This window comes from Elephas maximus, chromosome 23 (genome assembly GCF_024166365.1).
Source record: "Elephas maximus indicus isolate mEleMax1 chromosome 23, mEleMax1 primary haplotype, whole genome shotgun sequence".
Taxonomy (NCBI): domain Eukaryota; kingdom Metazoa; phylum Chordata; class Mammalia; order Proboscidea; family Elephantidae; genus Elephas; species Elephas maximus.
In genome coordinates, this window is record NC_064841.1 from 60723734 (window position 1) to 60741286 (window position 17553).

At 43.5% G+C, this 17553-nt stretch overlaps 1 protein-coding gene across 2 annotated transcripts in view; it reads right to left on the minus strand.

Annotated features, from left to right (window-relative positions):
• The window catches only part of FLT1 (fms related receptor tyrosine kinase 1), a 203428-nt gene that overhangs the window by 106329 nt on the left and 79546 nt on the right, over positions 1–17553 (minus strand). For both annotated transcript variants that reach the window (XM_049867471.1, XM_049867470.1), the window contains exon 12: positions 7329–7443. In XM_049867471.1, coding sequence (XP_049723428.1) covers positions 7329–7443 — 115 coding nt within the window. The remainder of the gene's footprint in view (positions 1–7328; positions 7444–17553) is intronic.

Consider the following 17553-nt stretch of genomic DNA (forward strand, 5'->3'; position numbering starts at 1 on the left):
CATTTTTTGAGCCAATTTGTTATCTAGTTACAAGGAGTTAGTTTTAGTTCAAGGTTTGAAGAGTATCTCAGGGCAACAGTCTCGGGGAGTCCTCCAGTCTCAACCAGTCCAGGGAATCTGTTTTTCTGTTTTGATTTTAGGTAGAAGTGGATTCATTTTAAAGGAATTAAACATTTGTAAAGATTCACATTTTTTAGCCTGGACACCATGCATTGAAGGTGCTTCCATTTGCCCCGCCAGCATCTCAGGGATCTAGAAATTAGAAATGGATCCTCAAACTGCATTCTCTGGGCTATTTCGTCTGACCCAGGAGCCCTCGTGAAAACTACGGTCGGGTACTACAAGTCTGAAGTTTACTCACTTCTTCCTTCCTTTTCACTAAGCATTAGTAACTCAGTTACACGACACGGGTCAGGCCTCATGGACTAGCATGGATAGGATGATGGGTAACTCAGCTGAATTTCCAGCACGAGTTTTTAAAGCATCTATACACGGAAGAGTGATTTTAATATCGGGATATTTCAGTGTTTCAGGGAGAAATAAAAGTAGGTGTGTAAAGATCACAGAAGAATCTAAAATTAAGCTAGGGTGGTGCACTTGAGCCCATCAATGGGAAAATAGAGTGTGAGATTAGAAAAAAATGGGGGGCGGGGGGCGCGTGGGAACTAAAGCACTGCAGCTATAATTCTGTGATAAAGTATTACTGCTCCTGTCGTGGGTTTGTCTCATTACAGAACACACATTTCTCCATGCGCCCTCAAAACAATTCCAGTGGAAACGTAGTTCAAGCTTTGACCTTGTCACAGTTCTCCGGCCTCGCGGAATTAATGCTCTAATACGCATTTCCTCTGTGTGTGTGTGTGTGTGTAACTACCTAATACAGGGCTCCTTCTACTTCCTACTCTACTTCTACAAACCCAGTAGTCTGGCAACTCCATGTAAAGTAATACAAAAACGCCACATTTGCTAGTAACAACGCTAACTGATGACTCACTTTTCGCGAATCTAGGCCAAAACCAAAGGAGCTGAATTTTATTGCTCTCTCTACCCTTCCTAAAGGAGCCCTGGTGGCAAAACGGTTAATCTGCCAATGGAAACTTTGGCAGTTCAAACCCAACAAGAGGCTCTGCAGAAGAAAGACCTGGCAATCTGTTCCCGTAAAGATACAGTCTAATTAGCACCCTAAGATACACTTTCAAATTGGAACTGAAGCTACTCCCAGAGGTCTCCTTTCAGCCAAATAATAGAATGGCCTATAAAATAAACAATAACACCCGGGAGGAACGTACGCCTTTAAACTATCAACTATACGAGATCAAACAGTCAACATTTACCCAAAAGCAAAGACGAGAAGGCAAGGAGGGGCAGGGAAACTGGATAGATGGAAACGGGCAGGGGGGGTGGAAATGGTGAGAGTGCTGACACATTGCAGGGACTATAACCAATGTCAGGCAACAATCTGTGTATGAGTTGTTGAATGGGAATCTAATTTGCCGTGTAAACTTCCATCTAAAGCACAATAAAATATTTAAAAAGATTACAGCCTAGGAGACCTATGGGCAGTTCAGTTCTGTCACGTGGGATCACTGTGAGTCGAAACTGACCCCACGGCAAACAACAACATACCCTTTCGGGAGTTAAACAAACAACAACAACAACAACAAACAAACAAAACTGGTCCCTGAAATCTACTATGAGTCCTAGCAGGACGGTGCCTCAATGGCCTATGGAAAGATGCTGCCGGCCTGCTAACTCTATGACTGGGGTTGTCATCCGTAGATTAAAGGCTCATAGATGTTTAAATTGGGACTTCACTTTCTGAAGATTTGCAGAAAATACAAGCAGTTTTAACTCTAAAGGGAAGACCAGTGCAAATAGTTCATACATAGCAGAACTTCCATTTGTCACCATCATAAGAGAAACTTTTTTGGTCACACATACAAAGACACATAAATAGACCCTAAGAGTAGAACTAGTGAGTTCTCATAAATTCAGGCCATGAAATTAATAATTTACTCAAAGTCTACTATGCTACACTTACAGCTGCTAACAGGATATACACTCTATACGCATTTCAACGTTGTTTAAAAAAAAAAATTTTTTTTTTTTTTTAGAAAGAGTATTAAAAGTTTTGTCACCGCACAAGAAAAGAGACCAAAGTTTATTAGTGGTTATCAGGGGCAGGAGGGGGGGAAAGTGGGGGCTAACGATGATGAAAAAAAGCGCATTGATCAAGATTAGGGTTGCACAGCCAATTGCTGGAATTGCTGTCAATAAGTTATATACCTATAAAAAGTTGGATTGGCAAAAGCTGTGTGATAGATATATTTCCAAAAATGACAAAAAAAAAAAAAAAAGAGCAACTGCTGAGGCTGCTTATATACAATGAAAAACTTCATGGGATTTGGTTCCTTGGTTTAGAGGTTTAGAGTCAGGGTTTCATGGAACATTTCAGTTAATTGGCCTAATAACGAATGTGTTCAGTGCTTTTGTTCTACCTCCTAGCTTGCTGTGTGGTGCCTGGCATCTTAAAAGCTTGCAAGCAGCTGCCCAAGGTACAATTGGTCTCTGCCTGGAGCATCAAAGGAAGAAGGAGAGTCAGGAACAGGAGAAGGATATGGACTGTGTGGCTAATGGCCTCCATGAACAACTGCCACCTTTGCCATGAATCCAGAAGAACTGGATGGTGCCCGGTAGCATTACTGACCATTTTGATCAAGGATGCTACAGGAATCCCTGATCAAAAGAAGGAAAAAGAAGAACAGAATTTCAAATTTTCATGGAATCCAGACTTTCGGGAGCCATGAAGGCTGGATGAACCCCTGAAATTATTGCCTTGAAATATCTTTAAGCCTTACACCAAAAACATCCCAACGTCTTCTTAAAACCAAACAATAATTTAACTTAACTAGGAGAAAATGTCTGCCTTGAGCATTATGCTCTTTAAGATCTATCGGTACGGAATCAAGGGAAACCCTGGTGGCGTAGTGGTTAAGTGCTACAGCTGCTAACCAAAAAAAAAAAAGGTCAGCAGTTCAAATCCACCTGGTGCTCCTTGGAAACTCTATAAGGCAGTTCTACTCTGACCTATAGGGTTGCTACGAGTTGGAATTGACTCGATGGCAAAGGGTTTATATGGAATCAAATTGACAACGGCAACTCGAAGGATTAGATAGGAACCTCAGGGGGCAGTGAGTTTATGTTAATGGTGGAAGAACAGCTCGGAAAAGGAGGGTGAGAATGGTTGCACAATTCAGAGAATGTAATCAATGTCACTGAACGGTACATGTAGAAACTATTGAATTGGTATATGTTTTGTTGTGTATATTCTCAACAACAACAAAATTTTTAAAAAGTTTTGTCACTGCAAACAATTGCTGGGAATCAGTCTTCACTGCTAACAATTAGTCAACTCATTGCTAACAATTAATTGATTTGGGGAATTGCCTTAGGATACGTATGACAATCACTTCTTAAAGCTTGTACCTGTAGAGGGCTTCCTCATTATGTGATTTCATTTAATCTTTATAACAACAGGCAAACTAGGTAGGGCAAATATCATTAGCTCCATTTCTTCGAGAAGAGAAACCAGGTTCGGAGACGTTAACTGACTTGCATGTGGTGACACTGAAAGTGGCCGAGCTTGATTTCAGGTCGCCCAAGTGCTGACCGGATGAGACAAGTGGCAGCCGTTGCACAGGCCTATATTTAAAGTCTTCTGCATAAGTACAAAACTACAAGGCAATACATTTGTTCCAAGGCTGCGTGAGAGAAGCAGGGAAGTTATTTTATCTCAACCAGGTTTTGCTACTCCACTCCCACTGCTTCTACAGGTATTCCACGTGGTGCCAGGTTGCTACTTCAGAGTCCAGGCTAGTCAGAAACCTCACCCAGCTTTCTCATTTTCAGTTTTATTTTCTATTGTATAACTTTTGTGGACTACTCATTGCCATCAAGTCGATTCTGACTCATAGTAACACTATAGGACAGACTAGAACTGCCCCATAGGGTTTTCAAGGCTATAAATCCTTATGGACACAGATTGCCACATCTTTCTCCCTCGGAGCAGTTGGTGAGTTCAGACCACTGACTTTTTGGTTAGCAGCAAAGCACACAACGACTGCGCCACCAGGGCTCCTTTTTTTGTGAATAGGATGCCAAAATAGGACTAGAAGTTACCACTGAAATGAAGCTCAGAAATTCTGATCTTGATATCCATCTGCTATAGTCAGGAAAAGGCAAAATGAACTAACACAACCAAAATGGGGTCTTGAAATTTTCTGGGACTTTATGACATGTCTGTTGTTGTTGTTGTTGTTAGGTGCCGGCTCATGGCGACCCTACGTGATGAAGTAGAACTACCCCATAGGGTTTCCTAGGCTGTAATCTGTCTTGGAAGGAGCACAGCCAGAATGCACCTCAGAAGCAAGGATGGCAAGACTTCGTCTCACTTATGCTGGACAGGTTATCAGGAGGGACCAATCCCTGGAAAAGGATATCATGCTTAGTAAAGTAGAGGGTCAGCAAAAAAGAGGAAGACCCTCAACAAAATGGATTGACACAGTGGCTGCTACAAACAATGAGCTCAAACACAGCAACGGCTGTGAGGATGGCACAGGACCAGGCCGTGTTTCGTTCTGCTGTACAGTAAGTCACTGAGTTAGGAACATCTGATCTATGGACTACTCATACTCACCCTTTAATGTTATGTAAACTTACCCTCACTTTGAAACGGCTGAATGAATCCCTACTTGCAACAAATTCTTCTCCACAATCCCCTTTACTTGCTGCATTTGCAGCTTTTAAATCAGTGGCAAGGCTTCGAGGCTTTTCTTGCATTAAAGTAAGGCTAAATAAGAACTATATGCACCTGTTCTGACTTACCTACAAATTCGACTTAGAGACAGAGTTAGGAACAGATCTCGTTCATAACCCGGGGACTACCTGTCCATAGGGTTGCTGTGAGTTGGAACCGACTTGATGGCACCTAACTACAACAACAACAACAATCTTTTCGGGAGCAGATTACCAGTCCTTCTCCCAAGGAGCCACTGAGTGAGTTCGAACTATCAACCTTTAGGTTAGTAGCCAAATGCTTAACTGTCGTGCCACCAGGGCTCCTAACTTGCTGTCTACTGCTAACATACTCTGAGGCAGTTCCTTTTTTTTTTTTTTTTTAACACAGTATCACCCAAACTAAACTTTAAAGTTTTCAGAATTTCCTCCTTTCTAAGGTTTACATTCAAATACTCTCTCATTAATTGCTAACCATCATGGACTGTTTTTAAAGGCCTGCTCATTTGCATTAGAGAAAAAGAATTGTAAATGATCTTATTTGCTGTAGCTGTGAAAAAAAAGCCACTCTTAAATCCTTCACAAGGGAACGTTGGTGTCATGCAAGCCAGCACCAGCTTTACTAACTTCTGTGTGGGTTCAGCTGAGACTGAGAACAGTGGACTTTGGACGAGGAAGACTCTGGTTCGAGTTCCTCATTGACCACCTATAAGCTGTGTGGCTTTAGGTTAGTGGTTTTTCATATCCTTAAAATGGAGATAACCACTCTGGCCTGCCAAAGAGTGCTGACGTGAGTGTATGTCAAAAAGGTTTACACAATGAAAAATACAGACGTTATTTGTTGTTATTGTTAAATCCTACAGGGAGAATGATGCCATCCACTTTGTCATCTCCATATGCAGAGAACACAGCTGAATAGATGACAAAGCACAGCCTCACTCAAGCAGATGGTGGGATCTGTATTAACAGCCTCTACTCAAAATAAGATGTTGTTGTTGGGTGCAGCTGAGTTGATACTGACTCACGGCGACCCCATGCTACAGAGTAGAACTTCCCCATAGGGTTTCTTAGGCTGTATTCTTTTCGGGAGCAGACTGCCAAGTCTTTTTCCAATGGAGCCATTGGGTGGATTCAAAATGCCAACCTTTCGGTTAGTAGCCAAGCACTTAACTGCTGGCGACACTGAGGCTCTTTCCAAATAAAACATGCATGCAGAAATAGACATTTTGGCAAGTGGTTATTTAATACATTTTTTTCTTTTATTAAATATCACTATTCCTGTGCTTTGGCAATAGCAGATTTTTTAAGTATATTCTTCACTAATTCAATAGAAAAAAAAGTCACTGGTTTGAGATCCAGGGAGATTTGCTGGTTCAAGGTGTGTCAGCAATTCCCGAGGCTCAGTGGGGGAGAGGGGTTAGGGAATGAACGGTGCAAGCGTGCAAAAAAGAAGCCTGCTAGACCCTGATTAGGTCAGGAATCTTGATATCCTGCGTTTCAGCGTGTGTTTGTACACCCCAACTTAGCCAGGCTTTACCCTTACAAAGACAGAGGGAAAAACAAGACATTTTATGAAATGGACACAGTGAATTTTAGCCTTAAGTCTTTTATTAATTAACCTGTTGCTGTTGAGTCAGTTCTGACCGCGGCCACCCCACATATTGTAGTGTAGAACTCTGCTCCATAGGGCTTTCATGGCTGTGACCTTTTGGAAGCAGATCACCGGGCCTTTCTTGCCATACACCTTGGGGTGGGCTCAAACCACCAATCTTTCTCTTAGTAGCCCCGTGCTTAACTGTCTGTGCTACCTAAGACGCCAAGCTTTTGCTTATTGGGATCCTGGCTTATGTACGTCAGTGATTCTCAGTCCTGTTTAGGTGTTACAATCACCTGGGCCCTAGCCCAGAGATTCCGATGTACTAACTGGTAGGAGCTCTGGTGGTGCAAGGGTTAAGCACTCGGCTGCTAAACGAAAGGTTGGCGTTTGAACCCACCCAGAACTCCTCAGGAGAAAGACCTGGTCATCTGCTGCTGTAAGGATTACAGCCTAGAAAATCCTATGGGGCAGTTCCACTCTGTCACATGGGATTACTATGAGTCAGAATCGATTTGACAGCACCTAATGACAACAACATAGTCTTCTGATATGCAGCCAGGGGCGAGAACCACTGGAGTGGACCCTTCTGATGTCTGAGAAGACAGCTGCACCTCTTCCATTAGGACCGAGTATATCATTACTTCAAGGAGTCCTGGTGGCACAGTGGTTAAGCGCTTGGCTGCTAACCAAAATGTCCATGGATAGAACCCACAAGCCACTATGTGGGAGAAAGACGTAGTGATCTGCTTCTGAAAAGATTACGGCCAAGAAAATCCTGCGGGAGCAGTTCTACTCTGATATCTCAGTTATTGGCTCTCTTCTTTCTGAATTTTTATTCGAGCATTTGGTAATTTCTAGTCCCAATAAATCCAAAGATGGGAGCTGACAGTGTATTTTCAGGATAATTATCCCAATGTTTATTTTTTATAAACAATACCTTATTCTTTCCTTCGATTATTGCCGTGCGCTGAGTGATGCTTTCAATTCTGTTTCCCATATTGCTGTCAGGAGTCAGGATAAAGGACTCTTCATTACTGGAACAAAAGTCAGACCTAATTAAAAAAAAAAGTAAGTCATCACAATGTGCTTTTCAGCACCGCCCAGCCAGTGGTGACCCATAAAACCCGTTGCCATTGAGTCAGTTTTCGACCCATAGTAACCCTATAGGATGGAGTAGAACTGCCCCCATAGGGTTTTCAAGGCTGTAACCTTTAGGGAAGCAGATTGCCCCATCTTTCTCCCACGAAATTGCTGGTGAGTTTGATCTGTGCTTACCCACTGCACCACCAGGCCTGCCAATGCTGACAGGTGGATGGAGACCATTGTCTAAGTCCTCAGATAACAAAGTCACAATTTTTATCCGACTCTTTTCCTTAGATTTTTCCCTATATCTATTTTCAAAACTTAAACAAACACATATTTGCCTGATACGAAAAAAGCCCACATTGGTGTCTCTCAGTGCATACTTCCTGTTCTACATGTCAACTATTAAACATTAGAAAATGTAATATCTAGATTTCAATTAGTTCCTAGTGGAAGTACCATGCAAATACAGAAAAAAAAAATTATGGTAATGAATGGAAGCCTCGAGGAAATAAGCATTTCCCATCTATAAAAGGCTGGCTTTTAATCAGAATATTCAGTTGTAGAGATAATTTTTTTTCCAGGGCTAATATGGAAACAGACATCATGGAGTGCTTCCTAATTTCAGTTTATTTCACGTTGGGGAGGGGTGTACATGGCAACAAGCCCTTTAACTTCTCAGGTTTTAATAGTTTAATTGTAAAATGAGGGAGCTGAAGTTGTTTACCCTTAAGGTCCTTTTTGTCTGTAAAATTCATGAAATCTCTCTTAGAACTAGGCAATAGGGCACCATTTTATAAACGGTAAAGAGAGATTTTGACTTATATCAGGAAGCTGACATGTTCTTTCAAATACATTTTATTATCAGTAGGCTTCTGTTTTCATATGGTTTACTACTCAAATTACTGGATATGTACTGATCATTTATCATGTTTTATATGTGTCCTGGGTTCTGTTGTCAGATGCCGTCAAGTCGACTGCAACTCATAGTGACCCCACGTGACAGAGCAGAACTGCCCCAGAGGGTTTCCTGGGCTGTCCATCTGTACGGGAGCAGGTCTCCACATCTTTCTCCCGTGGAGTGGAGTCATTGGGTGGGTTCAAACCTCCAACCTTTTAGTTAGCAGCCGAGCCCTTAGCTGTTGTGCCATGAGGACTTCTTTCTAGGTTCTACATGAATACAAAACTCAAAAAACAAAAAACAGTTTTTGATCATTCCCTGGACATAGCAGTCACCCCTTAGGTCCTAAAGGGTCACTGTGAGTTGGAACCGACTGGACAGCAATGGGTTTTATGGGAAGATGCCCCCTCCCCCAAGAGTTCCTGGGTGGTACAAACAGTTGAGCGCTTGGCTACTAACTGAAGGAATGGTGGCTTTAGTCTACACAGAGCTGCCTGAGAAGAAAACCCTGGTGATTTCCTTTGAAAGGTCAGACACTGAAAACCCTCTGGAGCACAGCTCTACCCTGACACACGTGGAGGTGCCATGAGTTGGAATCGACTTGGCGGCAGCTGATTTTTTTCTTGTTTGGGCACCGCTCGCCCCAGCATCCTCTCCCCCAAGCCTGATGTTCTCTAAGAAGCTTCTTCTGCCCACAGTGAACACTCACAGCACTCACCATCTGAACTACTCACGGAGGCCAGCGCAGCTGACCCTAACTGGTCCTGTGATTTGCATTTCCCTGCCCTGGCCGCATAGGCAGTACACTGCCCAGAGCCTTGCAGCAGCTCACACTGCGGGTGCTTGGTGAATGGACACTCCAGATGATCCAATTTTCTACTATTTAATTCCAGATTCAAATATAGATTAATTGGGACACAATGCAACTGTACCAAGAGATATTTTAAGTGCTTCAGATAAGTCTGTGTTGGCTCTGCAGGTTAGCATTCCATGCAAACTGGAAGGTGAGGGGTGACAAGTGCCCAGAAGTTCCCTGGCTGGAACCTGCAGCCACCTTGGCTGTCCCTTCTTCCTTCTGACCATCTTCAGTTGTTGGGACTGTTTATTTCTACATCTCCGCTCTAGCTGCAGCTCTCCTCCGATGTTCCAGCCCAAAGGGTGACAGCCTGGACTTGAGGGAAGCACCATCAACATATTCTCTCAGCATTTTGCAGTCTTGCCCTCTGGACTAGAACTTTTGGTGAGTGGAAAGCATGCTGGGCTTTAATTTGTACATGTCCTGGGCACGTTCTGGAGGTTTTCAAACCAGGAGGGATTTTAAAGCCCAGTTTCCAGAAAGAATGAGTGGTTGATCTTAAATAGCCAGGGGCAGCAATGTCTTTTGTGCCATGAGAGGGAGAGGATTAAAGCTAGTGAGGAAAATGTACATGGAAGGGACTGTGAAGAGCAGGGTAACGTTCTGTTGGTGCCCTCTGTAGTCCTGGCCCTGAGAAGGAACTCCAAGATGTTAAACTATCTGAGTGGGCTGGATCTGGGTGAGGGCCCACCCTGCGGTGCTCCCGGGCTCAATGCCCTGTTGTGTCCTCCCCAGAGCACTCGCCACCTTGGGCATGACTGTTAAACATTCCTGAACCCCCACCCATGGCAGACAGCTACAGGAGGAAGGGGCCACATCTACTCACTCACTCTGCAACCTCATAGCTAAGCACATAGCCTAGCACGTAATCCACGCTCCAAAGTATTTGTAAAAGGAGCCCTGGTGGCACCATAGTTAAGTGCTTGGCTGCTAATGGAAAGGTCAGTGGTTTGAACCCACCAGCCACTGCACGGGAGAAAAGACTTGGCAGTCTGCTTTGGTAAAGATTACAGCCTAGAAAAACCCTATGGGGTAGTTCTACTCTGTCACATGGAGTCGCTGTGAGTCGGAATTGATGGCACCCAACAACAACGACAACAAGCATTTATAAACATACAGACAGGCATGTATGTTGTTGTTTCTAGAAAGAGTTTTCCTTTGGGTTGCTATAATTGTTTATTATCTTCACATGTACTCAGGAGTAGGGAACATACTGTAATAAACCCCTCTATACATCACCCTGGAAACCCTGGTGGCACAGTGGTTAAGAACTATGGCTGCTAACCAAAAGGTCTGCAGTTTGAATCCACCAGGTGCACCTTGGAAACTCTATCGGGCAGTTCTACGTTATCCTATAGGGTTGCTATGAGTCAGAATCGACTTGATGACAATGGGTTTGGTTTGGTTTATACCCGTCACCCAGATTTTATAATTCTCCAGACGTTGCCCTATTTGCTTCATCCACCCCGTATTTCTTTTATGTCTTTTCTCTTGTGAGATATCTCAAAGCAAACTCCAAACATCATGTGATTTTAATCCTATATTCTTCAGTGTGTGTGTCTAAAAAAATGCACATTTTCTAACAAAACCACAATGCCATTATTACACCTAATAAAATTAGCAGTAATCCCATGGTGCTGTTTGTACTTAGTCCATATATCAGATTTCTTCAAATGTCTTTTTTTTTTTTTTTACAGTTAGATTATAAGATTTAAAATAAGAAAGAATTAATGAGGACTGACCATTTCTTAAGGAATTTCTGCCATTCCTAATAGTTACTCCTTATAATCATCAAGTAAAAAAAAAAATTTTTTAACCCTTATTGGGTAGTAGAGTAAAAAGAAGCCAAGCGAAATTATATACTTTTCCTGTTATTTGAAACATTTGCATAATAAATCACTGTAGAAAAGTCACTTCGCCCAATTTTTCATTATCAATATTCTCCCTTTTCTAGATCTACATCTGTACCTTGAACTCTTATCTGACCTCACATCTTTTCCAACAAGATGCCCTGGTGGCGTGAATGGTTAAGCACTTGACTGCTATCCGAAAGGTTGGCAGTTCGAACCCACCCAATGGTTAGGCACTTGACTGCTCTCCAAAAGGTTGGCAGGTTTGAACCCACCCAACGGCTCTGCGGAAGAAAGGCCTGGTGATCTGCTCCCATAAAGTTTACAGTTTTTTATGCCACAGTTCCAATTCCACATTCTTGGTTTTCAGGAAATGCAAACAAGCACTGGCTTTTTTTATGTTAAGTAAATCAAGTCTGGAAGTTTCCCCAGGGAAATACAGTCTGCTGTTCAAGCTCACTTGGGGCTGTCATCCTCTGACACCCCGTACCCATAACTCCAAGGGCAGTCGCTGATGGCACCAGGCCTCACGGTAAAACCATAAGCTAGGTTTCCTGAAAGGCCCCCCGAATGAAAAGGACAGATTCTAGTTTTAACCATTTACATTTGGGGGGGCTATTTTTTCCCTCTTTGTCACTGGAACCATAAAAATAGAATGTCATTTAGGAGCCTGGCTATATAAGAACACTTGAAAAGAAAGGTAGGGGGAGGGGAGCCTGCCTGAGCCTTAAGAATACATCAAGCTCCTAAGGAAGTAGATTGTGCCATGTTTGAAGATGCAAAGATAATCACTGTGCTGGGAACCGTCTTGAGGGGGGAGGAAGCCGAACAACAAGAGGAAAGCAGCGTTCGCTCCTGATTTCGCACAGGAAGCCCGCAGCACCTCCTGCCAAAGGGAGATAAGAAAGCTCCCATGCACTGTTCTGGACAAGGCCACTGTTATCAACTCCAGCTCACTGCTGTCCTCTCTCTGCTCCAAGCCTCTGTCCCTTTCCTAATGAGCTTGTGGGCTCCTCCCCCCATTTGCATACAGCATGCCAAGTACAATAGCGGGCAGGTATTTATAACCATAGAAAGGAAAAAAAAATCCAGGCTAAGAGTGTACTCCATGTCATCTCCGTTGATTGCCCTGGAGTTGAAACTCATTTGTTTCAGACTAGAGATGGATTATAAATAAGTGAAAAAGAAAGCAACCAATTATGTATCCAACACATGGAGCTGGGTCCTTACACGGCACATGTCAGGCCATTTAACTGCAAGTGGGAGCCATCTGTGGCGCCATCTGGACTGGCTTACCAGGCTTCTTTTCTCAATGCATCTTGGGAAAACACCATTCTCCGTATATTTAGGTGACATTACTGACCTGCGTGCTTTGCGTTGACTTTGCTGTACTGGTGATGGATTTGCCCTGTTCCCTCCACGCTCATAAATATTTGGCTCTTCAGTGACCAAAGACAAATGAAGGCAGTCTGGGGCCACAGAAAAAGTCAAAGCCAGCCCACGGGTCCCACCTACAATCTTGACAACGTTAACTGCTGGTTCCAACCAGTCAAGCTAGCCAGCCAAAGACTATAATATACACTCTACGATACTATACCCTACTATGAAATGTAATCATACCTACAATTTGCGAGCCCTGATGGTGCAGTGGTTAAGCGCTCGGCTGCCAACTTAAAGTCAGTGGTTTGAACCTCAAGAGAAAGATGTGGCAGTCCGCTTCTGTAAAGATTACAGCCTTGGACACCTTACGGGGCAGTTCTAATCAGCCTCAGAGGGTTGCCATGAGTTGGAATTAATGTGACAGCACCTAACAACTTTCATCCTATCATGAATGATATTCAACTGATCTTCCTTTTAACATCTGTTATGTGCTAGGTGCCGTGCTGAGTAATTCATATATGAAGATAATTCATGTTTATGAATTATCAATGAATTCATATTAATACCTCTCACTAATCCCTGCAGTAAAACCAAAAAAAAAAAAAAAACAAAAAAACCAGTGCCGTCGAGTCGATTCCAACTCATAGCAACCCGATAGCACAGAGTAGAACTGCCCCATAGAGTCTCCAAGAGCGCCTGGTGGATTTGAACTGCTAACCCTTTGGTTAGCAGCCGTAGCACTTAACCACTACGCCACCAGGGTTTGATCCCTACAGTATGCCCCCAAAATAGGTAACTTGTATCTCTACTTAATGGATAAGAAAACTGAAGATCAGAGAGGATAAGTACATTACCCAAGGCCACACAGTAAGTGGTGGCAGAGCCAGTATATGTGCCTAGTCCTGTCTCATTCCAGCATCTGAGCACTTAACCCTTGTACAGTATGCAAAATAATATCCATGTACTCCCATCAAGTACTAAGACATTAGTATACTCCAGGATTCTCTCTATACAGGTTTCTACTTCTACTTCTCCAATATTCATTACAGAAACACCATGACTGCATTGGACATTTAACATCTTATTAGCCCTTTTTTTTCATATGATGGTCAGCTTCTTTCCAAAATTTGGAAAACGTCTCACATCGTACATAACCAAAATGCGCCAGATGCCCCATGTGGGCACAGCCTGCAATGACAGTTGATATTCAAGAGCTTACTTGGTCACCCCACCCCATCACCTTCACATGTCCAAGTCTCAGGGAATAAAATATTACGTGTGTACCCAGTGTTATGGATTGAATCGCGTCCCCCCAAAATATGTGGGTAAATCTTAACCCCTCTACCTGTGGTAATAATCTCCTTTGGGAATGAGTTTTCTTTGTTATGTTAATGAGGCAGGATCAGTGTAGGGTGTGTCTTACTCTTTTGAGATACAAAAGAGATTAAACAAGCAAGCAAGGAAGCAGAGATAGGGGAAGAGAGATGCCAAGCCACATGAAGATCGCCCAGGAGCAGAAGCTCAAAAGAGACAAGGACCTTCCTCAGGAGCCAACAGAGAGAGAACGCCTTCCCCGAGAGCTGGCATCCTGAATTCGGGCTTCTAGGCTCTTAAACTGTGAGAAAAGAAATGTCTGCTTGTTAAAGCCACCCATTTGTGGTATTTTTGCTATAGCAGCACTAGAGAACCAAGACCCAGACATACCCTTTTGTGTTCGTTCATCTGTGCTTTTACTGCGTTTCACCAATTTTCGTTTTCAGACCTTCTTTCCTCATTCCTCCTCTGCTTCCCCTACCTAAAAAGCAGAGCTGGTACTTTCTTCTCGTTAGAGGACAGATTGTTGCATCTGGTGGTATCAGAAGCAAGATTCCAGCTGGGTGAGTTTTCACCACTGATGGCGAGCATTTGTGTTTTCTTTTAAGTGGTCCTCTCGTGAGAAAATGATAGACTGTTCGAAGAACTGGGTGGATGGTGCAACCCTTCATTTAGCCTTTCTAGGAACTGCCCATCTGTTTAGTGCATGTTATGGTACCAGAAAGGAGCCCTGGTGGCGCAATGGATAAGCACTTAACTGCTAACAAAAAGGCTGGCAGTTCGAACCCACCCAACGGCTCTACAAGAGAAAGACCTTGCAATCTGCTCCCATAAGGATTACAGCCTAGCAAACCCTATGGGGCAGTTCCACAACAAAAACAACATGGCACCGGAGACTCCTAGGCTCGTCCAGTATAAAATTCCCATTTCGTAAATGATTTCCAGTAAGTCGAATAACTTCTCCAATTCTGAAAGGTCTACTGTAAGATAAAGGGGATGTTTTGAGGGAGACTGCCTTTCACCCCAAGAGGAGCCCTGCTGATGTGACAGTTGAGTGCTTGGCTGCTAACTGAAAGGTTGGTGATTTGAACTCAGGCAGCAGCTCTGTGGAATAAAGACCTGGAGATCTGCTGTTGTAAAGATTACAGCTAAGAAAACTCAATGGGGCAGTGCTACTCTGACACATGGGGTCACTATGAGTCAGAATCGACTCTATGGCACCTAATAACAACTTTCATTTTGTGATAAATGACATAAAACTGACCTTCCTTTTAAAAAATCTGTTTTGCTAAATTCTGACTACTGGCTGGCTGAAGGGAATAGCTACTACTGAGCTATTACTATGTGCCACACCTGGGCTAGGAGCTTTCTATATTGCCCTCGCTTAATTCTCACAGATGCCCACTGAAGCAGGTATTGTTATCCCCATTTCACAATCCTTTTACCAACAAGCAAACCAAGGCTCAGAAAATCAAATCCCTTGCTCCTGGTCACAGAGTAAGTGGAGGACTTGAGATTAGAGCCCAGATCTTCCGCACTCTTTCCACAAGACGAGAGCCCAGGCCATCACACAGGATGACTTCCGTTCCCAAGGAACTTCCTCAAACCTTCCCCGCCAGGCTCCACAGGGGGACAACTGGCTCCGAGTCACTTATCACAGAGGAAAACTAGGGTCTTCTAAACTCCACCCAGGAGAAAAGTCAGCCACCAAGAGAAATTAAACGTTTGTTTTTAAGAGACACCTAGCCCTTTGGTGGGCAGAGGGGCAGAAGCATACTTTCTAATATATTTTTGATATCAATTTTGGTTAGCTTTGGTTATAAAAGATTTTAATGCTAAAATTCTAGCAACTCTTCACTTCCTACTGACTGACAAATATTATCATTAAAAAAAATCTTGCAACAAATTATAACAAAACTGCAACAACAACAAAAAAAAACAAAACAATCTGACTTCTGTCACTCTTTCTTTTCCTGGTAGCTTACTTCTGTCTGCATGATTTCTGGACCCGCCCTGGGAAGAAGCTGCCCTGTTTTACTACGAATTCTAATACATTTATAACAGGCAGCCTACTTTAAAGAGCACCTACTCTCAGCCTCACCAGGACGGGCCTCTGTGGGAGGGTATGGGTGGCGCAGAGGTGGGTGAACTGGGTACCCTCAGTACCCAATGGCTCCCTATTTGAGTCTGAGCCACTTCCTAGGAATGAATGTACATACCAATTTAGACTTAAAGAATATATAAATACCGGTAAAGGGAAAGAGGTTCTAGGAAGTTCTACAAAGTCCCAAGACAGAGTATCAACTCCCTCTCTCTTTCTTGGTTGGATGATGAAATCCGAGGGCTTCTTGCATGAGATCTGCTTATCCGTTTAATGGGATTTTACTACACGTGCGAACAGTGATTAGCATCTGTTTGTAAAGAATAGTGAAACATTTCAAGTTAGAAAACAAAGGGGTAGAGCAGTAATAAAGAGTGAATCGAGGCTGTAAAATGTCTTCAGAAAACATAAAGGGAAAAAAAAAAAAAGCTTGGAGCACTGCCAGAGGGCACGGCCAGGCTGGCTCCAGGGATGGCCACCATCCTGTCCATCCCCTGGAAGGGCTGTGATGTAAACACGCCTTGGCTACTCTGGGTGTTGTGTCAAAACACTGGCGAGAGTGTGCCTGAGCCGTGGGATTAGGAGAATCTGCAGACACTATTTTTTCCTCTCCTTGCACGTTCTCTTAGAACAAATCAAACAATATATGGGAGAGGATGCTGGCAGAAAAGGGGGCAGAGTTGGAAGGAGTGTTTAAACACAGAATGGTTCCTGCTCCCTTGGCTCCAGGAAAAGGGCCTGGGCCTTCAGGGTGGTCAAAGGGTCAGGCTGAGGGGATGGTGGGCGAGTGACCTTGAGCAGTGAGAGACCTTGCAACACCTGAGGGCCCATCCTGAAAATGACTTCTTGTCTGAATAGAGTTGGGGGTGGAGATGAGTTTTGGAGGGATTGAAGGCTTTGGGTCAGCTCCTTGGACAACGATGGAGGTGATCTAGCACCCTGGGCCTCCCTTCTGTCTAGAGAATAGCTTTCCCGTGAGGGCCTTGGCCCACACTGCTTCCTGTTCTCAAGGGTGCCACAGTCCTCCCTGCTCTGCTTTCCTTCCTCCTCTCTCCGTCTGCTTGCTTCCACAGTGTTCTCTAACAATCACCACACACACACACTTCCTTACAGAATCTGAGCCAGGGCCAGGGGCTCCTTATAACCCCACACTTGGAAGGCTGAGAGGCTAGAAGAGAAGTTACTTACTGGGTTACACCCAGATAGGGGTGTCAAACAGAACACCTATTTTATTCACTCATTTTTCTTCTTAGTGAAGGACTGGTTGGTTCAGGAAGGGTGGTTTGATAAATAAGAAATCATTAGGGAAATGTTAGGAGTGGCTACGAATCTTTACCACATTCAAGTAAGGGGGTTAAAATAACTCCAATCATTAAGCGAAGAATATTTCAAGCTATTGTTACATTATTCTTTTCACAAAAAGGAGGGTAGCAGCTTACTTATACATAGTGGTCAATACAGAAAGGTCCAGAAAACCTTGTGGCAGAATAGTGGAGAGGGGGACATACATTTGAGCTTCAGGAGCAGAGCAGACTTTAGAGCTAGCCAGTCCTGAGTTTGAATCACAATTTTATATTTGTCTATTTACATAACACTGGATAGCAAAAGCCCACCTGTGAGAAGTCACAGTCATTCAAAAGTGCTCAGAGGACTTTGTCATCCTTTCAATCCACTGAA